The sequence below is a fragment of the Physeter macrocephalus genome, chromosome 20, assembly GCF_002837175.3.
Source record: "Physeter macrocephalus isolate SW-GA chromosome 20, ASM283717v5, whole genome shotgun sequence".
Lineage (NCBI taxonomy): Eukaryota > Metazoa > Chordata > Mammalia > Artiodactyla > Physeteridae > Physeter > Physeter macrocephalus.
The window spans coordinates 16,157,661-16,173,617 of NC_041233.1; the positions used below are offsets into that span (position 1 = coordinate 16,157,661).

At 37.4% G+C, this 15,957-nt stretch overlaps 1 protein-coding gene across 9 annotated transcripts in view; it reads right to left on the reverse strand.

The window, feature by feature from the left end:
• Positions 1–15,957, reverse strand: part of JMJD1C (jumonji domain containing 1C) — a 316,570-nt gene that overhangs the window by 203,731 nt on the left and 96,882 nt on the right. Inside the window, exon 2 of one of the 9 annotated variants that reach the window (XM_028482034.2) lies at positions 7,027–7,074. The exons of the other annotated variants lie outside the window; for them this stretch is intronic. Coding sequence (XP_028337835.1) covers positions 7,027–7,074 — 48 coding nt within the window. The remainder of the gene's footprint in view (positions 1–7,026; positions 7,075–15,957) is intronic. 9 annotated transcript variants of the gene reach the window in all.

Here is a 15,957-nt window from a genome sequence, read left to right on the forward strand (position 1 = left end):
TACCATTCTTAGAAGGGAGATTTGTATGAACCTGTGTTGTTAACTTTTTATTAAAACTGCCTATCCACTGAACTATTTTAGCTATTCAATACACAGGTTCTCTCCCCAGCTCCCAATCCCCATCCAAAAACTTTCTTGCCGCTCCTTCTTTTGTCAAAACATAAAATCCTTTGTTGCATCATCTCCTATTGCTGAGACTGAAATGTAGCACCACCAATTACAAGTATCTCTGAAATAATGCCAATATAAAAAGAGAGCTCCAATTCTAGCAAAGGAAAGTATGAACACAAAATACTTTACTTGGTTATTCTTTTTTTTAAATTATTTAATTATTTATTTTTATTTTTGGCTGCATTGGGTCTTCATTGTCGCACGCAGGCTTTCTCTAGTTGTAGCTAGCGGGGTCTACTCTTTGTAGTGATAAGCGGGCTTCTCATTGCTGTGGCTTCTCTTCTTGCAGAGCATGGGCTCTAGGCACGCAGCTTTAGTAGCTGCAGCACGTGGGCTCGGTAGTTGTGGCTCGTGGGTTCTAGAACGCAGGCTCAGCAGTTGTGGTGCACAGGCTTAGTTGCTCTGCAACATGTGGGATCTTCCCGGACCAGGGCTCAAACCCCGTGTCCCTTGCATTGGCAGGAGGATTCTTAACCACTGCGCCACCAGGGGAGCCCTCCTTGGTTACTCTTTTTTTTTGTTTTGTTTTGTTTTGTTTTTTTTGCGGTACGCGGGCCTCTCACTGTTGTGGCCTCTCCCGTTGCGGAGCACAGGCTCCGGACGCGCAGGCTCAGCGGCCGTTGGCTCACGGGCCCAGCCGCTCCGCGGCATGTGGGATCTTCCCGGACCGGGGCACGAACCCGTGTCCCCTGCATCGGCAGGCGGACTCTCAACTACTGCGCCACCAGGGAAGCCCCCTTGGTTACTCTTGAACATTAATTCTGCCCTATAGCATTCTAAAACATAACTCCTGAAAACCTACCACAATGATCTCTGGAATAATACCAGCAAAAATCCAGCATATCCTCAACCTCTTCTCTGAATTTTGTATCCTTTGCCTTGTTCCTCTAAATGAAGTATGGTTCTTCTTCAAAAACACTGTTTTTTGCTGGTAACCTCTCAAATTATGACTGTTTTCCTTCCCAGACTCCTTGTACTACTGGGCTTAGAGTTGGAGTAGGTCTCTCTTTATTCCCCACTGCACAGACCATACTCCTTCCTTGATCATCCATCCTACCTCAACCACGCCCCTCCCCTCTCCCTGGTTATATACTTTCTCCATATCCTCGATTTCACACATTTCACTCCTGGAACACTACCTCCTATATTTCCAGCTCACTCTGACATATTCAAGCTGGACCAATCAATCAACCCAACCCAGGGCCTACAACTTTTCACTGTTGTTCTATTATACTACAATTCCACTATAAAATATGTAAAGCTAGAAAAGCAATTTGCAAAAATGCTAATGAAAATTATCCAAGAGTGGTGCACTGATATATGTTTCCTAAATTTTCCAAGAATGAACATAAATACCACTTATAAAATAACACTGAAGGTTTTTTAAAAATAAAAAAGTTAATGGAAGAGGGAAGGCGGGGTGGGATGAATTGGGAGATTGCGGCTGACATATATACACTACTATGTATAAAACAGGTATGACCTAAATGGGAAGGAAATTTTAAAAAGAGTAGATATATGTATACGTATGACTGATTCACGTTGCTGTACAGCAAGAAACTAATACAACACTATAAAGCAACTATACTTCAATAAAAATTAATTTTAAAAAAGTTAATGGAAGAAAATTACCTTTAAGTAATTATTCTTATCTTACCCATCATCTCAGTTATCCTTCCTTTAAACCATTTCCGAGTCTTACTGGCTATATGCACATTAAGACAGCATAGCTAAGAATGGCTTAAATTACTATATAGTGGTAGGAGTGGGAGGGATGTGAAAAGGATGTTATGAAAGTCTGCCAAAACGAAAAGAATTTTTTAAAAAATCAGCCTAGTCAACATTTATCAGAACGGAGGCATTAAAACAAATGTCATATTGTCTTAAACAAAACCAAACAAAACCAGTGTGGAGTACCTACTATTTCCCAAAATCAGTGCTGACTGTTTCATGAATTCTCTCATTTCATCATTAGCACATCCCTATAAGTTACGTAAATACTGTTAAACTTATTCTAATTGAGGAAGCAGTGTTAGAGAATTAAGTAACTTGCACAATGAAATATAAATACAAGTGATCAAAACAAGGATTTCTATGTAATCTGTCTCCCTTATGTAACAATATTGTGTATGTAACACAAGAACATTTTGTAAAGTAACCATTAAAAATGCACTGATGGGGACTTCCCTGTTGGCGCAGTGGTTAAGAATCTGCCTGCCGACGCAGGGCACATGGGTTCGATCTCTGGTCTGGGAAGATTCCACATGCTGCGGCGCAACTAAGTCTGTGCACCACAACTACTGAAGCCCGCGCGCCTAGAGCCCATGCTCTGCAACAAGAGAAGCCACAGCACCGTGGAGCCCATGAACTGCAACCAAGCGTAGCCCCTGCTCACCGCAACTAGAGAAAGCCCCTGCACAGCAATGAAGACCCAATGCAGCCATAAATAAATATCATTCACTTATTTTTTAAAAATGCATCGATGATGTAAATTTTATTAAGTCAAGATGTAGAGTATTTTCAAGTTTGGAAAATTGGTAGTAATAATGAATAAAATGTTTTTATAATATTCAACATTATGTAAACATATTTCTTTATCTTGGAAATATATATCCTTTTGTTATCAAATTTTCCTATTTTTCCTTAGCTTCAAGATTTCAATAAATTAACTTATCTTAAAGTTAAATTGGGAAATTTCTTACAGAGAACAACTTTCTACATATTTACAGGGTATCTCTAAATCCATTATATTAAATGTAAAAACATCAGAAGCAAGCTTCATTCTTAAAATAGAGAATGATGCTACATGATCATAGGGCCATAAATCATAAATACATTTAGGTACACAGTGAAAACTCTGATAATTGATACTGAAACTTTTCATTTAATAAGCTTTTTAACATAGATATATTAGTTATGAAAACAATTCCTCAACAAATGGAATTTAAGTTATAAGTCAATCTTAGAAGATTGACTTATTTAATGCACCTTTTAGAAAACAAAACAAATATGCTGGGCCTAACAAGCAGAGTTCACATCACTGAATACTCTGATGATTAAAATAAGAATTATTATAGGAGACTAAGAATTATTTTTTATTAGATGAAACTTTTAAATTCTAAAACACAGACTTATAGTGGCTGGGGAGGATTCCAAGTAAAAAAAGCTAAACTTCTCTAGTATAGTAGGGTTAAGAAATTCAATCTGTAGAATTCACTTCTACAGAAGTGAGAATAGAGTAAATGTATTACATCTCTAAGGTTTATAGGTTGCTTACGATCTGCAAATTTCTAGAATAAGAAATAATATTCGAAGTTACTAATGAGAAAATCTAGCATGACATACTCTATATATTCACATATTTATATAATCCTATCTTTTTTTTAAGTAGTAAATTCAAATAATTTACTCACTCAGGTAAAACTACCATCACAACAAAAAAAACAGAAGACAATGTAAAAGTACTATCCTCTGTGACTTCCCTGGTGGTGCAGTGGGTAGGACTTTGCGCTCCCAATGCAGGGGGCCGCGGTTCAATCCCTGGTCAGGGAACTAGACCCCACGTGCAGGCTGCAACTAAGAAGTTTGTATGCCGCAACTAGAAGAGCTTACATGCCACAACGAAAACCGGTGTGCCGCAGCTAAGACCCGGAGCAAGCAAAATAAATACATACATACATAAATATATATTTTTTAAAAGTACTATCCTCTAAAATTAGCTTCTTCCCCACTTCCCTAACAGAGAAAAGGCTATCCTCCTCCTAACAATAACATCTACAAATAGATGGACAGTCTCTCAAGAAACAAATGAAAATAAAACCAACTGATTCTAATATACTACTAAAAACTAGAATCCTTAATTAAAAACCTAGTAATGGATTACCACTAAAATAAACAATAAGAGCATCAAATCCTAACCACTAGACCACCAGGGAGCATCTAAAATAAACAATGAGAACAAAATAACTGGGTAGATTGACAAAAAACACTTTTTACATTCTTTTTAAAATATATTTTCCTTCCCTCCTGTCTTTAAAAAATATTGTTTATTCCTTTGTACTGAGCAAATGAATAACATTATGACTGAATGTATAAAACTCAACTGAAAAGAATGTTTTTAGGAATACCTTAATTACCTATTCTCATAAGGATGGAAAAAGTAGACGTGGTAACTCCAAGATTTCAGGGCTTAATTCCCGTCATGTTGCTCCAAAGTATGAAATAGCTTCCAAGAGCCCCAGCTGTAAGCTGGGAAGTATTTCTGTACCTATAATCACACAGTGACCACACTATACATTAGACTTCTGTTGTCATCTCATCACTCAATTTAAATTTTAGCAGCTTAATAGGTATATTTTAGGGTTTTTCATTTGTTCTAGAATAAGATATTAAAACCTCAAAAAAGACACCAAATCATTCCCCTTACTTTAAAGCCCTCTATTAGCTTCTCGTGAGACAAGAATAAAGTCTAAACTTATGCTAGTTGACAAAAACCCTAAAGATCTAGTTTCGGCACTCTTCTCAACCTGCTACAACTACTAGTCCCTTACTCTACAGATTGGTACTATGATTTTGTTCCTGTTCCTAAAACATAGCAGCCTCATTCTGATCTCATGGTAGAAAAGAAGCAGAAGATAAAGTTTTACTGCAATGATCAAAAACAGGAATGAAATACAATGTTTGAAACCTAAAGAAATGTCAAGAGAAAGGGAGATGGACAGACTAATCTCTGGAGCCGTGCTTTAACTCTTTAGAGAAAACAAGTCAATGTCAAAGAGCTGGAAATACAAGCGTCACTAGGAAACCCAACAGACTGGCCCAGGGTAATACAACTACTACTTCCAAATGTACATTACCTATCCAAGCTGTATGAACTTTTTAAAAGTTCAGAAATATGCATCCAACGTACATTCTAGGTAAGTATAATGTAGCAAGACCAACAATGAACAAAGAGTGCTGAGAATTATTATTTATAATCTAAGAAAGATACCAAAGAACTTTAATTTGGATGATGAAGTTATATAAGTGATTCCATGGAAGATACAGAATGATGTTCAATGTTCTGCATCATTACTTTTCAGGTCATATATTACAGCACAGAGAGCATATTCTTTGGCAGCAAGAACACTGAGACCTTGAATGGTAAAATTTCTTTGAGCCTCAGTTTTCAAATTAGCAAAATAGAGGTAATGATGAATACTTCAGATGGCTGTTTTAAGGACTAAACATGATAATGTAAGAAAAGAACTCAACAAAGTAACTGACACATGTTGGGCTTCTCCTTCTTTTTGTCCTTGACCTTAAAGTATGATGTACTTCATAAAGACTAAAAAGAAAATGTTTGGCTAGAGATTTGTCACCATGATCACGATTGCAGTGCATTGAAATGTCAGAAAGAGAAAGGATATGTAAAATGCAGTTATTGAGAAAAACAATGAATTTAATTTTAAAAAGAACCATCAGAGAAATTGGCCAAACTCATTCAAAAACAAGAGAGTGAGAAGGGGGAGGGGAGAGGACACAGACACACTAATATTTTTAACCTTGGCTTTTTTATAATCCAGTGGTTAAAAACATTAACTTTTAACGTATATTTAATATTTTAACATAAAATGTGAAAATGATCTCTCCATATGAAAAGAAAGGAATTTGTTATTGGAATACAGCAACATGTCTATTTATCTTTCAAAAAGAGGTAAAGAAGAAGGATTACTGAGCAGCAGAGATGCCAGACATCCAGAAATCCACAAACGTAAGCGTGATAACATGGCAATTTGGGAAGGAAAATAAACAGAAGTAATAATACTTATAAGTATATAACAGAAATTGGCCATATGGAGAATTTTTTCTTAACATTAAATTTTAAGGTGACACAGAGGCAGTACCTACGGATAAAAAGAAATATCAACAATGAAATGGGTGAAAAGAAATAACCAACAAATTTAGGCAATCCAATATGAAACTGTAAGTCATTGCTATTTACCAGTTGCAATGGATAAGGAGTGGTACAACATAATTCTTGCTCCCAAGGAGATTTACAATCATATTTCAAAAGGATTGCAATAAATATCTAGATAGTAATCCTCATAAAAATAATACCATCATAAAGCTTTTTAAACTTAAGAAGTTCATATATGTATGTACATTTTCTCAATTAATTTTTAACATCTAAATTCTCTCAATTCAACCCTATCAAGTAGATATTAGGTACATTTTACAAGTGAGAACTCTAAGACCCAGAAAGATTAAGTGAGTTATCCAACATTACACAGTCAGCATTTGGCACAGCCAGAACTCAAACTTGAGTCTACTATTATAGTACCATACAGCTCCAAAAGTAAGTATTATTCGACAATGGGGATGAGAGACCAAAGAGCAAATGTTAGTTTTTAATTATACAGATGTGGATAATTCTAACGAGAAACGGTAGAAGATATTCCCTATGAAAATATGAACTCTACTAGTAAAAGTAGTATCTTACCAATACTTTATTTCTCAGGGCCTGATACACTTTAGGAACTTAAATAATTTCAGTGGATTGAATTAATGAAGGTGATGAGTGAGTGAAACAGTATGACTACATATAGTTTTCAGATGCCAGATTTTAGAAGGACATATATAAATAATGGAAGGAGGGAAATGTAACTAAGAGTGTTTATAAATTAATACCATAAACTTTATAATAATAATGTAAGTTAGAATTTAAGTTAAAATTTATAAAGAATACAAAGGAAAACCAAACAGGTCCATTGGCTGCATAAAAGTAAGAGGATGAACTAGGAAGAAACAAGAATATCGCATGGAAAAGATGATGTAATGTTAACAGATGCAGAGAGAATAAAGAACTACTCACACCTTCTCTTTTGCATCCATCTTCTCCACCAAGGAGAATTGAGTAGAAAACTGGAAAAGGTAGAAGAAACATAGTTAAAAAGTAAATGAAGTTGAAATGAGTAAAGAAGACAGTAAGAGAATACCTAGCCATTTTTAAAATTAGTTTTTGTCTACAGAGCCTTAATTAGGCATGCAGCTCTAATGTGTATAATCTGTAAAACATCGTAAGAAAGCAATTTCTAAAATGCACTGATACTGAAAAGAAAAAAATTTAAGAGAATTATGTATCAAAAAAGCATGTACCATTTGAGTTTAAAACGCCTTTTTTTTTTTTTTTTTTTTTTTTTGCGGTACGTGGGCCTCTCACTGTTGTGGCCTCTCCCGTTGCAGAGCACAGGCTCCGGATGCGCAGGCTCAGCGGCCATGGCTCACGGGCCTAGCCGCTCTGCGGCATGTGGGATCTTCCCAGACTGGGGCACGAACCCGTGTCCCCTGCATCGGCAGGCGGACTCTCAACCACTGCGCCACCAGGGAAGCCCTAAAACGCTTTTGACAATCTATTAATGTCAATCTGTATCCAAAGTACAAAAACTATTGTTTGAAGATGGCTTGTAAGCACTAAAAAAAATTAAAAGGTTACTCCTGGAGCATATGTTTTTTTCGCTACGAGTGATCCTTAACTCTTTCTTTATCAGTATATTTCTTCTTTTTAGGTAGGCTAGTATAACACTAGATGTTTTTTATTAAAATACTGCATAGAAAGATTTTGAAAATATTTTTAGGAATAAAATTTAAAAATATAAGATCATTAATAAATAATACAGCACAACCAGGTACTCACAGCTGGATAAATCACCATAATTTACAGTATTTACCAAGGACTAGAGTAAAATTGAATGTCTTCAAAAGTAATCCACAGGGCTCTATCCTCATACTTTAATCAAGACAGATGATTCAATAGGATTCAAATTTAAGAAGAATAATTAACATGTTGGATGATAACATGAAGTTTCAAAACAATTTCAATAGATTGGAAAATGGGTAGAATCAACTAATATTAAAACAACAGCAATAGGAGTGATAGCTGACTTCATGAAATAAAAGAGAGGCTTAAGCTAAAGCCAGAATTTGGGAAAGCTGATAAACACTCCAATTTACAGCAAAGAAGCCCCCAAAGGGTCAAGAATTGGTTGAGGGTAAAGTAGGGGCTAATAGGAAGAATTACATTAGTCTATTTAAGCAACAGTCAGACCCACAGATCTCTCCCTGGCTCTAGCTTAGCAACTGTCTCCTCTCCCACTTTGGCAGAAAAAGAGTTTTTAGAAAAAGGTCATCAGAGGGTCTCTGGATCAAGGACCATATTACTTTGTATTATTTATAAAATAATATGAGACTATTACTGAAATAGGACGATGAAGTTACAGTATACATAATGAAATATGTTGAAAACCAACCCCATCCCTCCCACTCCCACTCTTTTTTACCTCAAAGGGTTTAACTTCTGAGAGCCAGGGAAAAGACTGGTTTACTTCTATGGGAAACCTGACCAGTTTAAGATAAAAGACACCCAAATACACAGACATTAGGTATTCCCCAAGGACACGGCCTGATCTCCAAACAGGCAGGACTACGGTCAGCAAACCCTGCCCACATGCTCAGAGCTCCCTAAGTGCTTTTTAACTGTTATGCTATTAAGTATGAGTAGTCAGAAAGAATCATCAAGTATTTCATGCGGGGAAAACATCAAATATAAAGCCTAGAGACTAAATTACACAGAGAAAAAAGTGACTAGAAGAAAACAAGACTCTGAAGGGAGAAGAAAACAAAGCAAAAAATCACGCAAAAACTAACATTAATAGTCTCAATAATATAATAGAAACAACATAATATAATTAAAACACAGAGAAATAACAATTTTAAATGGTTATTTAAAAATAACCATTCGGAGAACAAAATAGTTTAAGGAAAATAAATTAAGAGAGCAGAAATGAAAAACACAACAAAAAGTTTAGACTATAAAGTTGAAAATTTTTCCTACTCATAGAACAAAAAGAACATAGGCAAAGAAAAGATATGGTAAAAAGAGGACCAGTATGGTCCCATATCCCAACACAAAAGTTCCAGAAAAGAAAAAAAGAATTCAGAAAAGAGGGAATTAAGGAAACAATTCAAGAAAATTTCCCAGAACTGAAACTCCCAAATTCCCCTACTGAAAAGCAACTCCTGAAGAGCTATGCACACAGATGAAAAGGCATGTACATCTAGGAATGTTACTGTGAAATTTCCAAGCACAAACAAAAGAGAAAATCCTACATACTTCTTTCTTGTAAAAGAATCAAAAAGCAGAATATGACTTTTCAAAAGCAACATCAGAATCTGGAAGATATTCTATCAATGCTTTCAGAACTCTCTAATCCAGAATTTTATATCCAGTCAGATGTGCGTCAAGTTTGAGGATAGAATACAAATACTTTCAGATGAACAAGCCATTAAAAAATGTCCAAACAGGCAGTCTTTTTAAAGAAATTACTGGAGGATATATTCCACCAATACAAGAGAATAAACCAAGACATGGAATTCAGGAACATAATCTGATTTTAAAAAAGAGAGGCAAAAGAAGTACAGTGCCTCACATAAAGTAAGCTTTATATAAGCCTGTTTCATAACTGTTTTCCCTGCCTCTGAAACAGAGCAAGACCCTGTGGGGCCCTCCTGGGTACAAATCCTTTCCATGTCCCGGTTTCCTGTCAGTAGGAAATAGGCTTCATTCAGTCTCCTTGACCTTCCCTGAGTTCCAAAGGGCAGATCCAAACAATTGCTAATCAGGGAAGAGAGGCAATGCAGAAACAAAGGAGAAGCAGTAAAGGAACTAGTGCAGCAATAAAGCAGAGTCCTGATTCCTCCTCAAGGAATATACATAACCATACCTTTGAGCTCTTCTGCAGGAACTAAGGACCCCACCCAGGTGGAGGATGGTAACTTCAGACTGAGCACAAGATTCCTGGAACACCACCCTGATACCTTACCACCAACTAATCAGAAAAAAGTCTGCACACAGTGGAAGACAACTAAGACTCTGATCTCCCCCCTCCCTGCACCCCCCCGCCCAACCCGTGATTCTTCCTTTAAAAACTTTCATTGTTGAGCGGAATCTTCAAAGTTGGTTTTTGGACATGAGTTTGCCATCTCACCAGACTGTGGGCCTCCTGAATAAAGCAACCTTTCCTTTCCAACCAATGCTTTTCTCTCAAGTATTGGCTTGCGAGCAGCTGAATCTGAGGTCGGTAACACCTCCAATCACATTTTTTCTCCAGCTTACCTAATACCACCAGACTAATTTTCTTAGAACAGTTCCTTTCGTCATCTCACTTTAATAACGTAAAATATGCATGACTACCTTCTGAATCAAGATCAAGCTCCTACATCTCACTTTCATAGGTCTCTATTACGTATTCCAAGGGTCAGCAAATACGGCCCATAAGCCAATCACCTGTTTTATTTATTTATTTATTTATTTATTTATATTTTTGGCTGCGTTGGGTCTTCGTTGCTGCAGAAGGGCTTTCTCTAGCTGCAGTGAGCAGGGGCTACTCTTCATTGTGGTGTGCAAGCTTCTCACTGTGGTGGTTTCTCTTATTGCGGAGCACGGGCTTTAGGTGTGCAGGCTTCAGCAGTTGTAGCACGCAGGCTCAGCAGCTGTGGCGCACGGGCTTGGTTGCTCTGTGGCATGTGGGATCTTCCCAAACCAGGGCTCGAACCCGTTTTCCCTTGTATTATCAGGCGGATTCCTAACTACTGCACCACCAGGGAAGTCCCCAATCACCTGTTTTTGTTCATAAGTTTTTACTGAAACACAGCCACCCTCATTAATGTATGCATTGTCCACGGATGCTTTCTCACTTTGATATCAGAGTTGACTGCCTGTGACATAGTCCATAAGGTCCACAAAGCATAAAATGTTTACTATTTGGTCCCTTAAAGGAAATGTTTACTGATCCCTGACCTGGTTCAATCTCTTATCTGTATCAATCCCATATACATATTTAACATGTCTAAAATGGAACTCACCTTTTTTTCAGATACTTGCTCCTCTCAACTTCATTATTTTATTAATATTTAATAAATATTTATTGAGGCCAAACACTGCTCTAGTAAGTTGGTAAAACAGCAGGGGAAAAAAAGAAATCCCCAACTCTTACAGAGCATATTTTCTTTTGGAGGGCAATAAACCAAAAATAAAAAGTATACACATAAGTATATGTCAGTTGGTGATAAGTGCTATGAAGAAAAACAGAGGTATCTAGGATGACAGAATGACAGAGGATTGGGGTGCTATTTTAGATATCATAGCCTTTCTAATGAGGCAACATTTGAATAGAGTCTTGAATTAGAAAGTGAACCACAGGAATGCTCTGAACCACAGGAATGCTTTAGGGGAAAAGCAATCCAGCAGCAGAGGGAACTCAACCCCAAGAGTGGATGCCTCTTTAAATTTGTACCCTAAGTACCTCACTTGTCTCACTCTAATCCCAAATCCTGCTGTCACCTCCTACTAATCAAAAAGAAAAAGACAAACAATCCAGTTGCATAAGACTTGATCAGGGACTTCAAAAAAGAGGATATATATCCAAACAGCCAATAAGCATATGAAAAGGTACTCAACAAATTACTCACCAATGAAATGCAAATTAAAATTACAGTTAGATACTATTACACACCCATGAGAACAGCCAAAATTTCCAAGTGAATACAACTTTATACAAAAGCCAAAAAACCTGGGACGACCCAAATACCTGTATTTGGAGAAGAGCTCAATAGTGATGTATTCGCACAATGAAATATTTCATGGCAATAAAAAGAATAAATTTCTGGTAGATCCAATAACATTAATGAATGAATTAGTCTCCTAGGACTGCATTAATATATCACCAAAACACTATCTATTGGGATAGAAATCAGATAAGCGGAATAGAGAAGCAGTATAAACTGGGAGTGAAACCAAGCAGGACCCTGTGGGGCTCCAAGGCATGGAAGCCTTTCTGTGCCCCCTGTTTCTTGTTTGTATGGAATAGGCTTCAGTCTCCATGACCTTCCCTGAGTTCCAAAGGGCAGGTTCAAACAGTTGCTAAAGATGCAAAGACAAGGGAGAAGCTGTCAAGAAACAATAGTGCAGCCTTGGGGCAGGGTCCTGGTTCCACCTCAAGAGATACACATAATAGTATCTTTGAGCTCTTCTGTAAAACTAAAACGCCCAACAAATGGAAGATGTTAACTACTTTTGATAACCGTGAGAATGACAGAAGCTCACCAGGAGACCACCTAAGGCCAGATTAAAGGAATGAATGCAGGCCCTGCACATACCCTGATCCTTATCAGCAACCCCACCCCTTGAACCACTGCTATAAAACTCATCACCAAATCCCCCAGGTTGGGACACAAAGTTTTGAGGACAATAGCCCACTGTGTCCCCCTTTGCCTGGCAAAGCAATAAAGCTGTTCTTTTCTACTTCATGCAAAACCCTGTCTCTGAGATTCAATTTGGCACCAGCACACAGAGGGTGAGTTTCAGCATCAGGAAGGGGTACTAAGGTAAGTGTAATGTCTTGGAGACATTCTATTCCGTATTTTGATCTTGGTGGTAGTCACATGAATAGATAAAAATGTATTTTTTAAAGATCAAAGAATGAAACTGAGTCTTCCAAAAACTGAGTTACCCTGCTGAGATTATGATTAACCTCTCTATCCAAAACTTTATCCCCTTTCTTCTCCTGCCCCTGCTCCCCTCAGGATTGAGGAGTATCAAAGAAAAAGGGGAAATGAAACCAAGAAGGAGCCTTCAGGGGTGCCCTCCAGGTACAAAAGCGCCTCCGTGATTCCTGTTTCTTGTTTGTAAAAAAAAAAAAAAAAAAAGTCTTAGTCTCCTAGGCATTCCCCAAGTTCCAAAGAGCAGTCTCAAGCACTTACTAATTAGGAAAAAGACAAATGAAGAACCAAAGGAAAAACTGTCACACAAGAAAAATGATGATAGCTGAAACAACAGTTCAGAGGTAAAACAGAATCTTAGTTCCTCCTCAAAGGATATACAAAACAATTTGACCCAGACTGGTTAGAACCAGAAGGTTGATGGTTAAGATTCCCAAAACAACACCCTACTATCTCACCATAAACCAATTGGAAGAAAGTCCACAGGCTGCAACCCTCATTCTAAATGTTGCCTTAAAAGACCCTTCCCTGAAAGCCACTGAGGAGTTTATGCCTTTTGAGCATGAGCTGCTTGTTTCTGCTTGCTTGGTGCCCTGCAATAAACACTGAACTTTCCTTTACCATGACCCGGTGTCAGTAGATTGGCTTGCTGAACAGCAGGTGAGCAAACCCAAGCTGGGTTCAGAAAGAAGAACAGAATATATTCTGTACGACATGGTTTAATTAAAAGAAATAAGGATAAGACCACAACACAGAGCAGAAACATCAAAACAATAATCACAAAATAGTTGCTAAATAATTATTGAAAGACTGACTAGTTCAGAGCTATCTTAAGACTTAAACCATTTTAATGAGACAGACTAAAAGACATATCATTTCCAAATACTTACTCTCATCTTTCAATGCATGTGTTTATGTATTTATCTTAAAGAGATAATGCAAAAATAGGTCAAAGACAAGCACTCTTCAATATTCTGATGTCACAGAATTATTTGGACTGCAACAGGTCTGGTGCTAAATACCAAAATAGATTATTTTATTTGTGTTTTGCCATCTTAAGTATATAACTTAGTGATGAATAAACTTACCTCTGTTTAATAACATCTTAAAAATACGACATATTCTAGCTTCATATGTATAGATTTTTTTTTTTTTTTTTTTTTTTTTGTGGTACGCGGGCCTCTCACTGTTGTGGCCTCTCGCTCCGGACGCGCAGGCTCAGCGGCCATGGCTCACGGGCCTAGCCGCTCCGCGGCATGTGGGATCTTCCCAGACCGGGGCACGAACCCGTGTACCCTGCATCGACAGGCGGATTCTCAACCACTGCGCCACCAGGGAAGCCCATATGTATAGGTTTTTAAGAATGGTTTTCCTGAGGAGAGAGTAACAGAATAGACACAATCTCATATTGCAGGAAATTTTTATGTAAACAGTGGCAACTATTGGGAAGAAGGAAATAGTTAGACTAATTAAGTAAAATAGTTGGTTAAACTCCTTTCTGGTGGGAAAAAGGCCCTTCACAGCTGCCTTAGGTTGAACTTTTTTTTTTTTTTTTCTGTTTTGCTAGGAGACAAAGAAAGAAATTAGGAGGTAAGATAATGGCAGAGGCTCTGTATATGTGTTGTGTGTGTGTGTGTGTGTATGTGTCTGTGTGTACGCACATGAGACAGAGAGATAAGAAATGCTAAGAAATCTAAATAAAGCAATTCTTTTAACTTTTGCAAGCATTTAACTTTTGTTCCTCAAGTCAGATTAAAAGGTGAATGGAAGACAGTCACAAATATCTGTGATGAAAATTAGAGAATTTCAAAATTACAAAACCAATAAATCCCAGATCAATGAAGAAAAATAAAAGATTGACTGATTCTATCCAAATCTGAGAGACAACCTGAGTAAAGAGTGATCAATAAATACTGAAAGACTGAAAAGTTCACACTTTTACAAAGATATTTAGACTTCTTAAAATGTACGCTGAATACTATATGTTCTAAAATTATTAATTAAGAAAACCTTATCCACTGAACTTTCTTATTGAAGAGTTCTTTGTTTTAATTTTAAGAAGCACATGAGGGCTTCCCTGGTGGTGCAGTGGTTAAGAATCTGCCTGCCAACGCAGGGGACACGGGTTCGAGCCCTGGTCTGCAAAGATCCCACATGCCGCGGAGCAACTAAGCCCGTGCACCACAACTACTGAGCCTGCACGCTAGAGCCCGCATGCCACAACTACTGAAGCCCACGCACCTAGAGCCCATGCTCCGCAACAAGAGAAGCCAACTTAAATGAGAGGCCTGCGCACCACAACGAAGAGGAGCCCCCGCTCGCTGCAACGAAAAAGAAAGCCTGCGCACAGCAATGAAGACCCAATGCAGCCATAAATAATTAATTTAAAAAAAAACAAAAAGCACATGACTGTATGTGTTGTATTTTCTGATTTAGAAATTTCAGTTTAAAGATCTCAAGGCTAACCAGATCACCTAAGGTTAGGTGCTCAAACCTTCCTCACAGCTTCTGCATGGCTCTTATAATATGACCACCCTCCCCAAAAGATGAATGTGATTCTAGTATTTAGAGATACAAGAAAGATACGAATGAAAAGAAAAAACACTTTATCAAATATACAAAAAAAAATTATTCCAACACTGAAAGAAAAAAAGCCAGCTGTGTTGGATGAATTGAAAAACAACACCTTAGTTTTCCCCAAAAGGCTTTAGGAGTGAATTTGATTAGATGCATTTTCCCCTGCTGCTGCCCACACTGCAACCTAATCCCCTCTTTTTGAGACACAACTCCATTTCACTGGTTTTGAAAATGAGTAAATGTAGCAGTATGGATATGAGTAAGAATATGGTTACTTACCATATCTCACTTAAAAACGTAATTTTTCTACATATAAAGTGACTTCACCAAAACTTTAGTATCAGTATGTATAATATCACAAGCATAATGAAGACAAGTTTCATTAGAAATTTACCTATAAGTTTTAGTGTCCTATCCATATACATATTTTTAAAAGCTACCAGCTTACTAATAACTTTCCCCCACCTAATAAAATTTCATGTGATTTTTATCAGAAAGCAACAATATGAAAAGTTACTGTAATTTGATAACATTACTGAAGAAATAATTATCTATATTGTTTTCTTTGAAGCTTTTATATACAAACATAAAAAATTGGCTTTCGGGGCTTCCCTGGTGGCGCAGTGGTTGAGAGTCCGCCTGCCTGCCGATGCAGGGGACACAGGTTCGTGC